The 15,087-nt window shown below is 41.0% G+C and overlaps 2 protein-coding genes across 4 annotated transcripts in view; both read left to right on the forward strand.

Annotated features, from left to right (window-relative positions):
• The window catches only part of ap2a1 (adaptor related protein complex 2 subunit alpha 1), a 29,193-nt gene extending 21,087 nt beyond the window's left edge, over positions 1–8,106 (forward strand). For all 3 annotated transcript variants that reach the window (XM_044330447.1, XM_044330448.1, XM_044330449.1), the window contains 6 exons: positions 1,350–1,439; positions 2,018–2,141; positions 2,807–2,923; positions 3,033–3,102; positions 4,061–4,195; positions 5,699–8,106. In XM_044330447.1, coding sequence (XP_044186382.1) covers positions 1,350–1,439; positions 2,018–2,141; positions 2,807–2,923; positions 3,033–3,102; positions 4,061–4,195; positions 5,699–5,776 — 614 coding nt within the window. In that variant the 3' untranslated portion in view covers positions 5,777–8,106. The remainder of the gene's footprint in view (positions 1–1,349; positions 1,440–2,017; positions 2,142–2,806; positions 2,924–3,032; positions 3,103–4,060; positions 4,196–5,698) is intronic.
• Positions 8,107–10,417: 2,311 nt separating this feature from the next.
• On the forward strand, positions 10,418–14,454 carry si:ch211-195b15.8 (dual specificity protein phosphatase 16). The gene is made up of 5 exons (XM_044332481.1): positions 10,418–10,597; positions 10,872–10,966; positions 11,537–11,696; positions 11,894–12,017; positions 13,298–14,454. Exons 2-5 carry the CDS (start codon positions 10,874–10,876, stop codon positions 14,136–14,138), a joined length of 1,218 nt encoding a protein of 405 aa, XP_044188416.1. The 5' UTR covers positions 10,418–10,597; positions 10,872–10,873; the 3' UTR covers positions 14,139–14,454.
• Positions 14,455–15,087: the final 633 nt, after the last annotated feature.

A 15,087-nucleotide genomic window follows, 5' to 3' on the forward strand; every position in this document is an offset into this window, starting at 1 on the left:
TGTTGACAAATGGGTGAGACTTGGTGGGTGTCAACATTAAATGGGTGTGGTTTTGGCATTAGTTTATACCAAGTGTGGGTCTTGTGGGTTTATGAACACATTGGTGTGGTTTTGTTACAATATGGGCATAGTTTGGTATAGTTGTTGTGGTCAAGTGGATGTGGTTTGTCTGGTTTCTATATGCATATGGATGTTTGGGCTTGATCTTATAAACACTTTTAGAAAAAGCAGTCCCTCCCCCTTCGCAACTCTATTTGCAGCAACATGGGCCTAGTCTGTTTTTACTAACGTGGGTGTAGTTTAGTGGGTGACCGCCATGGTACCAGGTGTGGTTTCCATCTCATTGAAATTCAGCAAACAAAATGGTAAATTGCATTTGTGCCGACCTGAATCAACAGCTTATATGGCAAGGTGAAGAGTGGCATGGTAAACATAGCCTGTACATGGGAACACTGAATCCAAATATAAGATTTAATGTTTTGATCTTGATTGTGAAAAATTGTGATTGAATGAAAATAAATAACATCAAATCACATATTATTATGGTATCTTGGAATCCAGGCTCATTATTCAATAATAAACTTCAGTCAGTGATATGTAATATATTCCCTTTGTGACACTGTGTTGCTTTAAATGAAAGGATAAGTGTGGTGCAGAGTTGCTAAAATGGCAGGGACTGCTACTTCTCTCACATTATCATCCATTGTTTATCAGCCAGCATCATATCAGCTGCTCATGTGCATGTGTAGGGAGACCCTCTTCAACGGAGGATAGCCCTTACCTGATGTAACAAGCAGCACGCTGGCATGGCCAAATGGAGGGCAGCAATGGAGGGCATGTTTTGTTGATCAGTGGGCGTGGCTTTACTGTTTGTATGTATATGTGGGCGTGGTTTGGTGGGTTTACATGTTAAAATGAGTGTGGTCTTGTGGGCGTGGCTTTGAGGGAGATGTTCTATTATGTGGGTGTGGCCTGGTGAGTTTTAATGGACAAATGGGCATGCTTTGGGAAGATTTGACGATTTGTCAAACCAGACAAACCATAGCAAAATCCTGAAAAAACTGTTTCACGACCAACAATGACTTTTTACACAGCTTGATCAGTCTAAATGGTAAAGGGATTGCACCATCTCTACCAACTCTTAAAAGCTGTGAAAAAATGAAATGAAAGTATACAACAGCATCTCCACCACCTGCTGCTGTTTGATAGAGATTCAGCATCATACCTGCCACCTGTGACCTAGTGTGTTTAACTAGCCTGCTAAACTAGTCACTCTTGAATACTCCATAGACCACAAGCTATCTTAATAAAGTAGATGACCTTTTGACGACTGTATTTGTCTTTCTCAGGGAGAATGTACTTATTCTATGGAAACAAGACGTCAGTGCAGTTTGCCAGCTTCACCACCACAGTCAGCTGTCCTGGAGAACTGCAGTCTCATATCCTTTCTTTGCAGTTGCATTTCAATATGTTAAGAAACCATCAAAGCTTCAAATGGGATAACTGGAAAAGAATGTGGTATTCAGCCATTCCAAAGAAATAAATGATCACCTATGTATCATCTGTTGAATCCTATTCAGAGTCATGATGATGTTTTGCAGAGACCTGAGGGGTGTTTCACTAAGGAGGCTAAGACAAAAACAAGTCATATGAAATCTTGCTTCATTGTTATTTGGCATTTTAGATTGATTTCACTTAACTGACTTGTGTCTTCTCCATTGATGATTAATGAAGCTGTTACACTGTACACTTCTGTTGAAAATAGATCTAAATAGTACTGTATAATTTCAATAATCAGTGGCAGAAACACAAATATATTATCATAATGATTCTTGTAACTCTGTATAATCAACTGCCTTTAGTTGTCATTATGTGTTAACATTTTGACAGAGTAATGGAGACCTTATAAATCATCCCAGTGTTACCTGACTGGGCTACAGTAACTCAAGAAGGCACAGTTTGAGGTGTTTGGGAGTCAGTCTGTATGATGAGTTGATGATCCTTGACAACCAGCCACAGCTTAACGTTCAGACCAAACCAGTGGAACCACTGGTAGAGGGAGGAGCCCAGATCCAACAGGTCCTCAACATCGAGTGCCTGACTGACTTCTCTGATGCCCCGCTGCTCAACATCAAGTTCAGGTAAGCTCATACAATCAACCCAACCCCTGAACAGAGCACTGAAAAACTACAGATTCACACTCAAACTCTGTGAGATTCAGTTTGATTAATTGAATCGATCAGCTGTACCAAACTATGTGGGTTTTCAAATAGTACTGCTATGGCAGGCTGGGTATCATTTGAATCATTTCCATATAAGTATCTGTGTTTGAACACCTATGAACCTGTTTTCCTACAAAACCACTTTCTTTCATGTTTAAAAAAAAGAACTTTGTCTAACATTGGTCAAATTGTCAGGAACTATCTGATCAAGTAAATCAAGAAGCCAGCAAGATTACAAATCTCACCAGAAATTTGATGCCAACTGTCACTACTTGACAGTTGTGTGCCAAACAACACATTTAGGTCAGTGCAAATGTTTCAGTTGAATACCCAGTCATGTTAAAGGAACCTCTTCTACATCTTCCATGGTCACAGACAAAGCACACTGTGCACTGAACGTCTTCATGTGCAATAGCTCAGAAACACACTGAAACTGAAATACACTCAAATACAACAGGTATTATATAATAGTGGCGTAAAAGGAGAAACATGTGATACTTGTGCACTTGAGACAAGAGAAATCAGTCCTGTCCAAAAGGGACTACAGGCAATAACATGTGTGTGTGTGTGTGTGTGTTGTGCAGATATGGAGGAGCTCTGCAGAACCTGACCCTCAAACTACCTGTCACCATCAACAAGTTCTTCCAGCCAACTGAGATGTCCTCGCAAGACTTCTTCCAACGCTGGAAACAGCTTAGCCAGTAAGTTTGTGTGTGTGTGTGTGTGTGTGTGTGTGTGTGTGTTATGAGTATTGTTGATTGTTTTGGGTTTCCTGGTAAAGCTTAAGTCTCTTGTGTGAACTCTCCTCAGGCCTCAGCAAGAAGCACAAAAGATATTTAAGGCCAACCACAGCATGGACACTGAAGTACTTAAGGCTAAGGTATGTCCACATTCAGCAGCTCATTCCTCTCTGTGCTTCTCCTGCAGGCATTAACCACATCTGTCTCCATATTAAAGTAGGGCTGCATGATTCTGCTCAAAATAAAAATCATGATTTTTTTTCCCCCATGATTCATAGGGACAGCTTTTTTAATGAAAAAATATTAATCACAATCCATACCGTCTTCATGCAGACAGGTAAAGCAATATGATCATTACTGCATGAAACGCTACATTCAACAATAATAAACAAAGTGTGTTGTCTATTCTTGTACCTGTAGCCAGATTCAATAATAAAGGCTTTCATAATGTTTGATATGCAAATAAGCTCCCAACTCCAGCAGTTATTTAGAGCCTTTGTGATCCTCACAGTCTGATGACTGCTCATGATGACGTCATTCAAATCAGACTGTCAGGCTATTGTATGATTCTATAGTTCAGCTTGATCATAAATCTGCTGTGGCCTCAAAATGAGGCACGTGTGGCAGAATTGTTCTCACATAAAACTAAGATTGCATAGAGGCCTGAAACGAGATTGTGATCATATTTCAATTAATTGTGCAGCCCTATAATAAAGGCTGTTCAGGGAACTGGCTCCATATCTTTGCTTACTGATTAACCATGGACAGAACATGTTAAATTATCCAAGTGATGTTGATTTTATTGCCTTTTTATCTATATTTAACAGTGATTCTAACAAAAACTGTCGTGCATTATCATTGTGGTAGATACTTCAGTCTAATTGGTTATGAAAGTGTATGAAAATCCATTCTTCAAGCCTTGAGTCCAACAGCTGTTGCCTCTTGTAATACTCGATGTATTACATGAAATTTACCCACCGTAAAAAGTGATTATTGAAGGAAAATCCCCTGTCTGTTTGAGACATTTCTATGTATAGATAAGAGTAATGTTTGAAATCCTATCATGACTTTCTTTCTGTGTGATATGTTTGTTTGCAGCTACTGGGATTAGGATCGGCCCTGCTGGACAACGTTGATCCAAACCCAGAGAACTATGTGTGTGCTGGAGTGATCCAGACCAAAGGCCAGCAGGTTGGCTGTCTGCTAAGACTGGAGCCCAACGCCCAGGCACAGGTACAACACCCAGGCTCAGTGTGAACACTCACTGCAAACTGCTCTCAATAGATTCATGATTATGCCTCAGTGTCCCACTGGCCAGTGAATATTGTAGACGATAAATACATTTGAAAGCCTAATGTGCAGCATATACAGGAGTGTTGTCTTTGCCAGATTTATAGTTTCGAAATATATTATTTAATGAAAGACCTGCCAGCTAACCAGAAAGGAGTGTTTTCCATGTTATTACACCTCTAGATGGATGGTAGGTCTTCTTCCCTGAACTAGTTACATCAGATAAATACTAATATTGCATAAAGAGCTTCTCAATTTATCCTTGGAACATATTTCTTCTGCATTCAGCAGGTGAGCAGCACTGTTGTTTCCTTGAACATTACAGGCTGGACTGTAAACACATTTTCCAATCATAAAACTGTGGACCAAGGATTTTTTTTCTTGAGTAAATGCAAAAAGACTAAAACATGACAGTTATATTTTTTTAGGCCTATATGTGTGAAACATTTGAGTAAGAATAATAATAGACCTGCATCACTAATAAGGGCTTTGTCATAATGCAGAGTTAAAAAATAAATAAGTAGCAGATATTTCAACTTAGCATAAAGTGAAAGTTATCATTCATTCATCTGCACTGTTTGTATTGGTGTTTGTGTGTTGACAATACATCAGTCTGATATCTGCAGATGCTAGCTAGCATAGCAGACTGAACATGCAGACTTATTGATCATTCAAATAAAAATCTGATCATCAAGTTGCACATATGGACTAGTTTTGGTGCACTTACACAAACCCAAATGATGATCCATTCCAGCAGTTGGGGAAACAACAGACGTGACAAGCTGTAGCTGTTATTAACTGACACACTGTAGTCTGTCCTGTACATCTACTGCCAGACTGACACCTTACTGCTAACCTTCTCCTCTGCTCCGCCCACTGTTCTCTCACTCAACCACTCACTCACCCATTACACACACATATTACACACTGCCCTATTCCTTAAAAGGAGCTACGCTATCTAGAGTTTCCTAGGCAACGACACAGAGGTTAACTGGCGTTTTGGAACAGCACTGCACAGAGGCTCCTAAATGTTATAGATTTTCTGAATGAATGGATATTTGGTGTTATTTTTTGCATTGAACAATTTTATTGGCTTGGCGGGGCTCTGGTTGGCCTGGTGGCCCACCAGGCCTGTACTATTATAGGGGAAACACTGGGGTTGTATTGCTACTGGTCTTGGTTCTAAAATGTTGGTCCTCTATGTAGGAGCACCAGTTACAGCCAGTATTCATGTTTTGCCATCAACCAGTAAGCAAAGTGTACAAAGTATGTGTACAGAGTACAGCCCTTAGTTTGAGCAGCTTTCCTGTTTATTTGGCAGGGACAATTAACAATCTTTGGGCTTTGAGGATGGGCATGCCTGACTTTCTTTTACAATCAGACCCTTCTCATATTTTTGGCCTGGAGTGAATAACAGCTCTGCTAACCTTGTGTTTGTGTACACAGATGTACCGCCTGACTCTGCGCTGCAGCAAGGACTCTGTGTCCAGGCGTCTCTGCGAGCTGCTGGCCGAACAGTTCTAGAGTCCAGACTTCTACCGTGACCAGTACTCCCACCATCCCCACCAGCGACCTCTCCCTCGACCCCTCCTGCCACACCTCTTCTCCTCCCTCCAACAAAGAATCTTTGAGTAAAAAAAGGTGTAACCTACATAAGGGAAAAAGCAGCCGCTGTTAGCAACAGCGGCCATATAATTGTCATTATTCTTGTCCCAGATTCTGATTCCATTTCATCTTCTACTTGTTTATTAACATGATGCTACATTCTTGTTTTTGTTGGTGTTTACCTGTGTAGCTGGTGTGTGTGTGTGTGTGTGCGTGGCCAGGAGAGTGTGTGTGTGTGTGTGCGTGTGTGTGTGTGTCCCACAGTTGTGCTGGGGTCCCACTCTGCTCTATCCTGGCTGCTCTGTAGTACTGATGCTGTGTGTGTGTGTGTGTGTGTGTGTGTGTGTGTGTGTGTGTGTGTGTGTGTGAGAGAGAGAGTGAGAGAGTGAGAGAGAGATTACATAATGAATTGGTAGAACATTCCTTGAAGACAAATGGGAGACGCTGTTCATCGCACATCTGCACTCACCCCCACCCTACACATTCACACACACACACTAGTATAAGTATGATTCCTTGTGGTTCTGGTGGGACCCATTAATGAAGTTAAAACTGAGGGTCCAGCACTCTGCTAATTGCCGCTTCGGCCCATTCATTTGCATCAAGCATTCCCAGTGAAAACAGGCCAGTGAAAATGCACTTAAGGCTTTGGGATCCTCTTTGAGACCCTCCAGCATGATCCCCCCTTAACTTTTCTTTTGAACGAGCTGATTCCTCTCCTGAAGCCCTGTAATGATTAGCCCTTCATTTCAATGAACTAGTTCAGTCGTTTATGTTATTGATGTGTCTGTAAATATGTGCCAGTGTATTACTTTATTGCTTTCTGAGACATTCCCACCATGCTTGTTTAGAACGGCTGTGATGATCTAACCTAAGCCGCCCATGTAGAAGGATGGCACAGAATGGACTGTAGATGAAGGGTACAGCAGTGAGACCTTGCAGTGTTCAAACTGTCTTTTAGAGCCGCTTGGAAACGTCCCGTCCACTTCCTGGAAGATACTTCCAGGAGCTTCTCAATGAAAAGTTTCGGGAAGCATCTGTGAGCTACTCTTCATTGGAGGTGGGGAAGTTTATCAGATGTGCATTTGCCAAAGCAACCGTGTTGTCTTCATCACTATAGTCTTTTTCTCTTGTAAAAACTGAAGATTCTTTTTGAAAACACTTGTGATAAAGCTTAAATCTAGGACAAGCCTCACAAAGTGAGATTTCTGCTTTATGGTAAGCATTTTCAACCAGTTTTACAAGTTTTTTTACAAGAGAGAAGATTTCACTGGTTGGTTTGGCAAATGTACATCTGGTTAACTTCTCTAGCTCTGACTAAGTGGAGTATATAATTGCTCTGTTAAACTATTCAATGGGAAGCATCTGGGACTGCCTCCACATGGTGGATGAGACAATCCCAAACAGGGATGACTACATCTCAGAGCCATCATGGCTCCAGAGGATGTCAGTACTGGCTTAAGTTGCTGCACCAGGGTCTGTATGGAGTGCCAGAGTCCCAGTGCACTGCCAAAATAGAGCATAAAGAGATACACTTAAAGGATATAACAGTTTTCAGGCAGTGAAGCTCTGAACAGACACAGCTGCAGCAGCTAAGTCCAGCACTAATATATGTATGAGCTCCCAGGCTGGACAGGAAGATCAGTCTGATATACACACTCATATTCTCACTTCTACAGCTAAGTATTTACAAAAGAGATCAATGCCAATGAATCTGACGTGTACACAACCACTACAATAAATGTTTGGGAACACATAGATGTTCAGCAACCTCAAAATGTTTCAATTTTAAGCATCCATAGCTTTCTAACTCTTCCCAGGCTTTCCTCTCATGCACAAGCACTGATGTTGTGGGAGAGGACCAGATGTAAGACACCGAGTTGTCCATTACAACTACAGGGGGCTCGGTATATGTGTGTGAATGTGAGTGTGGCTGTAAGCAGGTGAGAACAAAAAGCCTAAAGACATTTCTGATACATGGTCACATTACATTCTGTGGCTGCATGGCAATCACAAGACATTGAACTTTGTAGTGGAAAATGTAGTCATTTTGTCATTCTGTGAGTGTGTGTATGTGAGTTGGTGTGTGTGTGTGTGTATGTGTGTGTGTGTGTGTGTGTGTCTATGCAGTATCCACTAGCTAATGCAGCCTCATGTATCGGTGTTAAAAACCTGTCCAATACCTGTGTTAGAATTAAGATTTACTCTGTAATGAAAAATGTGAAAGTAAAACTATGCCATATATCCGACATGACGCCTCCTGTCTTCACTGTCTCTCTCATACATGATGGCAGTATGGGACTGCATGAAACAACTCTTAAACTCCTGAGATTTGTAGAATTTGGCAGAAGTCAGACTTCGTCTCCAGTATTGTGAGATACACAAAAGGTCCAGTTGGACTGAGGACCAACGTGTTGATGGGTCTGCCTAATGAGTTGGGTGAGTGCCTGTACTGTAGTCTACACTGCCAGATTCAATGTGACCAACCATTCTACCCACTAATAGGAGACTGGTGACATGTGTTGAGCATATTCACCTTCCCAAAAGTATAGAGAGAGTAGAGTCCAAATATTTGAGGAAAAGGTTGTACTATTATAATATTGTATTTTTATATTATTCTTTAGAATAAAATCATAAACTTGAATCTGATTATTTTAACTCTAAAATATTTATTATATTTTTTTTGGGGGGGGGGGGGACAAAAACGAACTTAAGTGTTTTGTGCAAATCTAATGGCATTTATTGGGCTGGTTGATCCAGATGCTCATTCTGATGAAGTCCTTTTATAAAGCCATGAAATCAAAGTTGAATCACTGACAGGCTGTTGTTTTCATAATGCGCGAGCAAACATTACACCAACCCCCCCATAGCTCTCTTGCGAGTCTTCAGCTTGGTTTCTTTTCAAGCGTTTCAGCGGACTAGTAGCTGCGGAGCGTCGCAATGGCCATCAAGGAAATGAGACATATATATCCTGCGGGTTCTCTGGTTTCCTCTCACAGTCTAAAGATCTGCATGTCTGGTGACCGTAGGTGTGAACAGATGGGTTTAGTAACAAACACATTTTAAAAAAAGCACCAGTAATGTGCTTTGCATGATGGACTGGACTGTTGTATTCGTATTGTAGTTTATTGTTGCGCTTTTGTTCTTTATTGTAACGTTGTTCAATTTAAATATATATTTTTTGTTATTATTATTATTATAACTGAGCATTGAATGAGTCAATTATTGCTCAGTTTAACAATTATAAAGCCAAAGGATGTGTTATATAGAGATCCACCTGACATTCATAAGATCAAAATAAACTGAAATGTAAAAAGGAGAAAAGGAAGCAAGAAAGAGTCCAGATAATTCCACCCATCACCCTAACCTGCCAAAGCTCCATGTGTATTTTCACATATATTTTTCACATATATTTCAATATGAAGCCAATACATTCTATCTGCATCCAGTACTAGCATTCTGAAATCCCCACCATGTTTTCTACTTATGTCAGGAAAGAGAGGGCAGATATCACACTCAGAGTAGAAATGGCAAATATAATAATGTTCCTTGTGGCTTATTGTCCCAGATTATGTGCTTTTCCTAATGTGGGACAGTTCAGGCTGAAATATGGGACACTGGAAGGCTGAAAGGCTCCAAATCACCTTAATTCATACAATTACAATATATATACATTACAATTCATGAATATGTCGTGAACACAATCTGATAACAATTGTCAATATTGCTTCATTTATGACAGATTAAATGACTCTAAATCCTTTCACTTTCACTGACCTTTGACAGGACTTCACAGCTAGTACTTCCTGTTGGAAGATTGCCTGGCCCCAATCTATGACATCACATATGTCAAGTCGTTACATGTTTTATCTGACAGCAGTCCTATTCATTAGCAGTTGTTAGAAGAAGAGATAGATGCATTTGCTTGGGTGTCCCACATTACATTGACTCACCCTGTGCTGAACAGTTAATGGCAAAATAAAGAAATAGTCCTACATATGAAGTTGTAAGGAGCCTTGGTGCCATGCACTGCGTATTTTCTTCGTTTTCGGGAGAGAAAAAACCTTTTTGGGGTTTGTGATAAATGGAAATATGTGTTTATAGCTTTAAGTCTGGAGGAGATGCAGAAATACAACAAAGACTCAATCTGAAATGGGCTGTATGTTACCGATCAGCTCTTGCTTCAGCCTGTGTGTAAACAGTATGCAGGTGAGCAGTGGTGCAGAGACACACACACTGTAGAACAAGTCGAAATCTGCACGCGATGTCTGTATTGAATCATTCCAAGAGACCTGGCCAAGTGGTGAAAAAGTCCAGCTGTCTTTCTAATGTGCACAGTGATGTTCAGTGGGGGCGATGAGGCAGCACTGACAGTGAACTACATTCTGCTTGCTTCACACGGAGCTGGAGGCTGACACCAGGTTGTTTCTACTCCGTCTCTGCTGAGCGGGGCGCTAATACCGCGGAGCTGCGTCTGCGCGTGTGGAAGTCCAGCAAGGCGCTGATTGGCTGAAAATGACATCATCTAGTCAAGATCTATTGTTGGAAAGAGGATGAGCTCATCGTTTAGAAGCCAGTCTCTGAGAGCAGAGTGAGGACAGAGAACCCAGCAGCAGCAGCAGCAGCAGCAACAGCAGAGGACAAACTGTGTTTATCTGAAAGAAGCAGTGGACACAAAGCGTCTGGACTCCTGCTACTCCTACTACTACCTGCCCGGCGCCTTCAGACACAACACTCACAGTGAGTAGTAGCTACTAAACAAGCAGCGTCAACATTTTGTGTGAGACAATTAGAAACTATCCTCATGTACGAAAACAGCATAATTTTATTATTTACTGGTTCTTTCTCAGTTGAAATGTGCTCCTGATGTTACCACTTCATTGCTCTGTTCCTGCGTTCTGCGAGAACAGATCAACATTTTGAGCATCATGGAAACAACTTAGTCTTATGTCATCAAAGTTGCGGAAAAAAATGCCGCCAAGTGATAAATATGGTGCTTGTTGTTGTGCTGCAGACATGGTTTGGTCCCGAGAGAGAGAGACAGAGCGGCCCCCGCTGTCCGTCATCCTGCCGCGGCTCTACCTGGGAGCAGAGAGCGACGTGACGCAGGTGAGCAGAACAAAGTGGTGGAGGAGGAAAGTCTATCATATCTTTAACACTAAGAAAAGTATCATTACATTCCCTGTAAAAGACCTGCATTCACAATTTTACTTCAGTAAAATGATCAGCATGCAGCAGTATCAGTGTTTTTGCCTTATGCATGAATGTATGCGTGACATGTTATTGTAGTCTTTGGTCGAGGAGGAGCTGAATGAGTACCGATATTTATATTGTATTATATTATATATTACAAAATGTAGCAAAGTAGAAATAGGCTATGAAGTAACAGAAGATGAAATATTCAGGTGATATACAAGTATTTCAGAACTGTACTAAAGTTCAGTGCTTGAGTAAATGTGCTTGATACTTTCCACCACTTTGGTATACTACCAATGGTTTCTAGGCTTTCTGAAATATGACCATAGCAGTAGACTGAATACAATGACCTCACTTCACCAAGAGACAGAAGATCCCCAAATGAGTTGAAAGCGTAGAAAATATAGCTTAGTTTCCTTTTTATGGTGAGTGCAAATATTTAACTCTGTTGCCCTCTGTGTGTGTGTGTGTGTGTGTGTGTAGGACCGACTGGCCTCTCTGGGTATATCCTACGTGCTGAGTGTGAGCCGCTGCAGCCCCCAGCCCTCCTTCCTGCCCCGCTCCAGATACCTTCGCATCCCCATTGATGATTCCCTATGGGACGACCTGCTGCCCTGGATCCCACAGGCTCTACACTTCATTGGTCAGAACCAACATTCAGAAACAACTTCCATCTTAACAAGTCATTTTATAGCTTTATATCCAATCTCCAATACAAATGACAGTCCAGTTTCCCTTGTAAAAAAAAAAGTCCAAATACTGGTCATATTGGTGTAAACAGCTGACTTGAATGATAGTTAACTGCTGCTTGTTGTCTCTCACTGTGTGGTGTGTGTTCAGATGCAGCCATGTCGTCTGGTGCCTCGGTGCTGGTTCACTGTGCAGCAGGAATCTCTCGTTCTCCAGCTCTGGCTGTAGCCTACATCATGTACAGCCTGGGAATGGACCTGGACCATGCCTACAGGTACTGCTGCTGGATCTGAGCTGTGCTGTTACTCATCGTATCTGTCAGTGTGATTAAGAGGGTTATAAAAAGTTTTCTATTTTTATCCAAGGGCCTAAGAATAGAGGATATTAATATTAAGTAGGCCAAATTAGTCATATTTATATAATGCTAAACATCACAGAGAAACCCATTTCATGCAACTTCACATTTCCACTATGCCAGTATCAAGTGCACTAAATGGCTACTGATCCTGTCCTGCAGTATTGCAGTGTGACACTGTACTCATTCACTTGTATGATTGGCTGCTTGCAGGGGTGTTCCAGCCTGTGATTGGTTGCTTATCTGCACCCTCCAATATACATCAAGCCTGCCAGTTTACAGTTTGTAATTGACTGAAAAACTCAAATAGAAGTCAATTCCTTGGAAAAACTTTATTCTATTTTGTATTTTTGAAGGGTTGCACAGTTGCAGGTGAATACATCAATCAATGCATATTTGTTTTTCCTGTCAGTTCAAATGCTTCTGTAAATTTGCTCTTAGGGCTCAACAATACATTTCAGAAATGGTTGCCTGGCTGGCAATCAGCTTTCGATTGCCATAGTTGCCATAATATAGTTTAATTTATTAAAGAATAATCTGATAAAAGCATGTCTTTTTAGTAAAAAGTATAACAACATCCATAGAAACTTCTCAAACTGCTGCTGCAGTGCAACCCACTCCTCTTTTGTCCATCTGAATGTTCAGTATCTGAGTGGATGAACATACCTCTTTTAAGGAATCTCTATACAGAATTGAAAAGCGTGTTTTAACAAACTCTAATTCTTACCTAGCTGGAACTGATTCCAATTCAGAAAAGGATCCCAATATCCAGCCCAAAGAGTTTGCTTTGTTGTGTTATGGTATTTTGTTATATTCAAATTGTCAAGAACTAAGCAGATGATCATCTGAAAATGATGAAATTCTTTAATTTTTTAAATCTTTTTTATACACAGCCAACTAAATTTAGGGGGCAGAAAGTAATTGTGCACTATGCTTTGGTATACTATACTTAATTTTTTTCATGCCAATGAAACAAATTTGAATTTGAAGTAATTTGGACATGCTTAAAGTTAAAGATCCATCCATCCATTCTCTCAACTGCTCATGCTGGGCTAGAAAAGAGCCAAAACAATGAAAACCAGATCACTGTCCTGATACTATCTGACTGCACTAGACCAGTGTAACATATCAACCTGAGTCACTGTGTGAGCTGTGAAAGACTAGCAGCCCTAACCCACATCCTTTTGTCCCCTTATAAGGTTTGTGAAAGAGCGTCGGCCTTCCATTTCCCCAAACTTCAACTTCCTTGGTCAGCTGCAGCACTTCCAGGGCACTCTGAGCCAGAAGGCCTCTGGTGGCAACCTCCTCATCCAGCAGCTGGACAATCACCTGCCATCCATCACTGACAGTGCCAACCATACTCCCACCAGTCAGAACATGAATTATCAGGCCAACAATGTCACCAGCGACTCAGCAGAGGTCAAACAGACACACAGAGAGAATTTCTACCACACAGACAAAACACAGCAGAGACATTCACATTTGGATGGAAGTGGAAACCAGCAGCTTTCCCTGTCAGGGAAACTTCAGACTCTTAATTTGACTCTCAATCATAATCAGCAGGAAGTCCAGACGCCGTTCAAGGCTTCTGCTTCGAGCTGCTGCGAGCCAGTCAAACCAGCACCAAAGCCCACACAACTACAGCTCCCAGCAGGCTCTGCTTCTCTATTAGAAAAACGCAAAAGCCTCAGCCTCTCTTTGACCCCTTTGGGAATCCGCCCTTCCTCCCCAGCAAGCAGCAGCCAGCAAGCAAGGAGCACCACCACATCCAAAACTGTCCACAAGAGGGAGATAGGAGAAAGGCATGAGGCAAAGACAGCGGGCAACACTGGCTCCTGCAGGCAGGCAGAGGACACCCACAGGGAGCAAAGTCCCTCCCACCGCAAGTGCAGCACAGCTGAGGTGAAGGAGCAGGGCCTGCTGTCACCGCTCACCTTCACCCTCAACAAGCTGCTGGGCTGGGGGGAGAGGGTGCTGCTGGGAGGGGTGTTTGTCCACCCTGTAAGGATGGGACAGCCTGCACTGCCATACAGATGCTGAGGGTGCTGGTTCAGGATGCTTGGTGTGTCTGTTTGTATCTGTGCATGTCTGTCAAAAGGAACTGAAACACACATGTGATGTACATACATACAAGAAGTCTGAAGGAACGTCCATCTATTTATTTATTTATTTATTGCAGAGCTAAATATAAGAATTATACTTGAGAATAAATCTCTACACAAATGCATCTTGGTTATTTGATATTGACACTGGTCAGCTTATCTTGTCATTTGAAAGATGACATTATTTTAAAAGACTTTTGACACTATGGCTTGAAATATATTGACTGATAATTAAAGATGACATTTCAACTGTGTCTTATTGCCTTTTTCTTAGTGTGAGGCTTCAGTTTAGAGCAGGGTTTTTAAGTTGTCCCATGAAAAAAACACTGAAATATTAATGTTATCTCTGTTCAATCATGAAAAACATTTGATCTTTTTTATACAAATACAATGGAACAGATGCATTTTTTTATTTTATTTTTTTTTATTTTTTTTTACAATACTTCCTTTCTTATTCAGACCATATTCAATTGATTAATCAGAATTCTCCTGATTTGATCATTCTTTGAGTTTCTATTGAAAAATTTCATAATCATTCTTAAACAGCAATACCTCAGAAATACTATTATATTATTATTATATTATATTCATGTAACCCAGCAGTTTTTACAGCTTACATGTAGGACATCAACTCCTCAACATCAGCTAGGGGCTCAGCAGCTATCTTTTGCTCTGGGGCCACCAGGAGGTTGACCCTTACTGTTCATATTCTGGACCTTCACATTATCCCTCATAATTAGTCTCTATACCAAATTTCTAGACCACCAATATATTTTTCATTCATAAATACCTCATCAGTCATTAATAAATGGGTGATGATGGGTTCTGATTATATTTTGTAATTTGTTAATGGAGAAAAAATATTCACAATCTCACTATGTTATGGT

The sequence above is a fragment of the Thunnus albacares genome, chromosome 17 (assembly GCF_914725855.1).
Source record: "Thunnus albacares chromosome 17, fThuAlb1.1, whole genome shotgun sequence".
NCBI lineage: Eukaryota > Metazoa > Chordata > Actinopteri > Scombriformes > Scombridae > Thunnus > Thunnus albacares.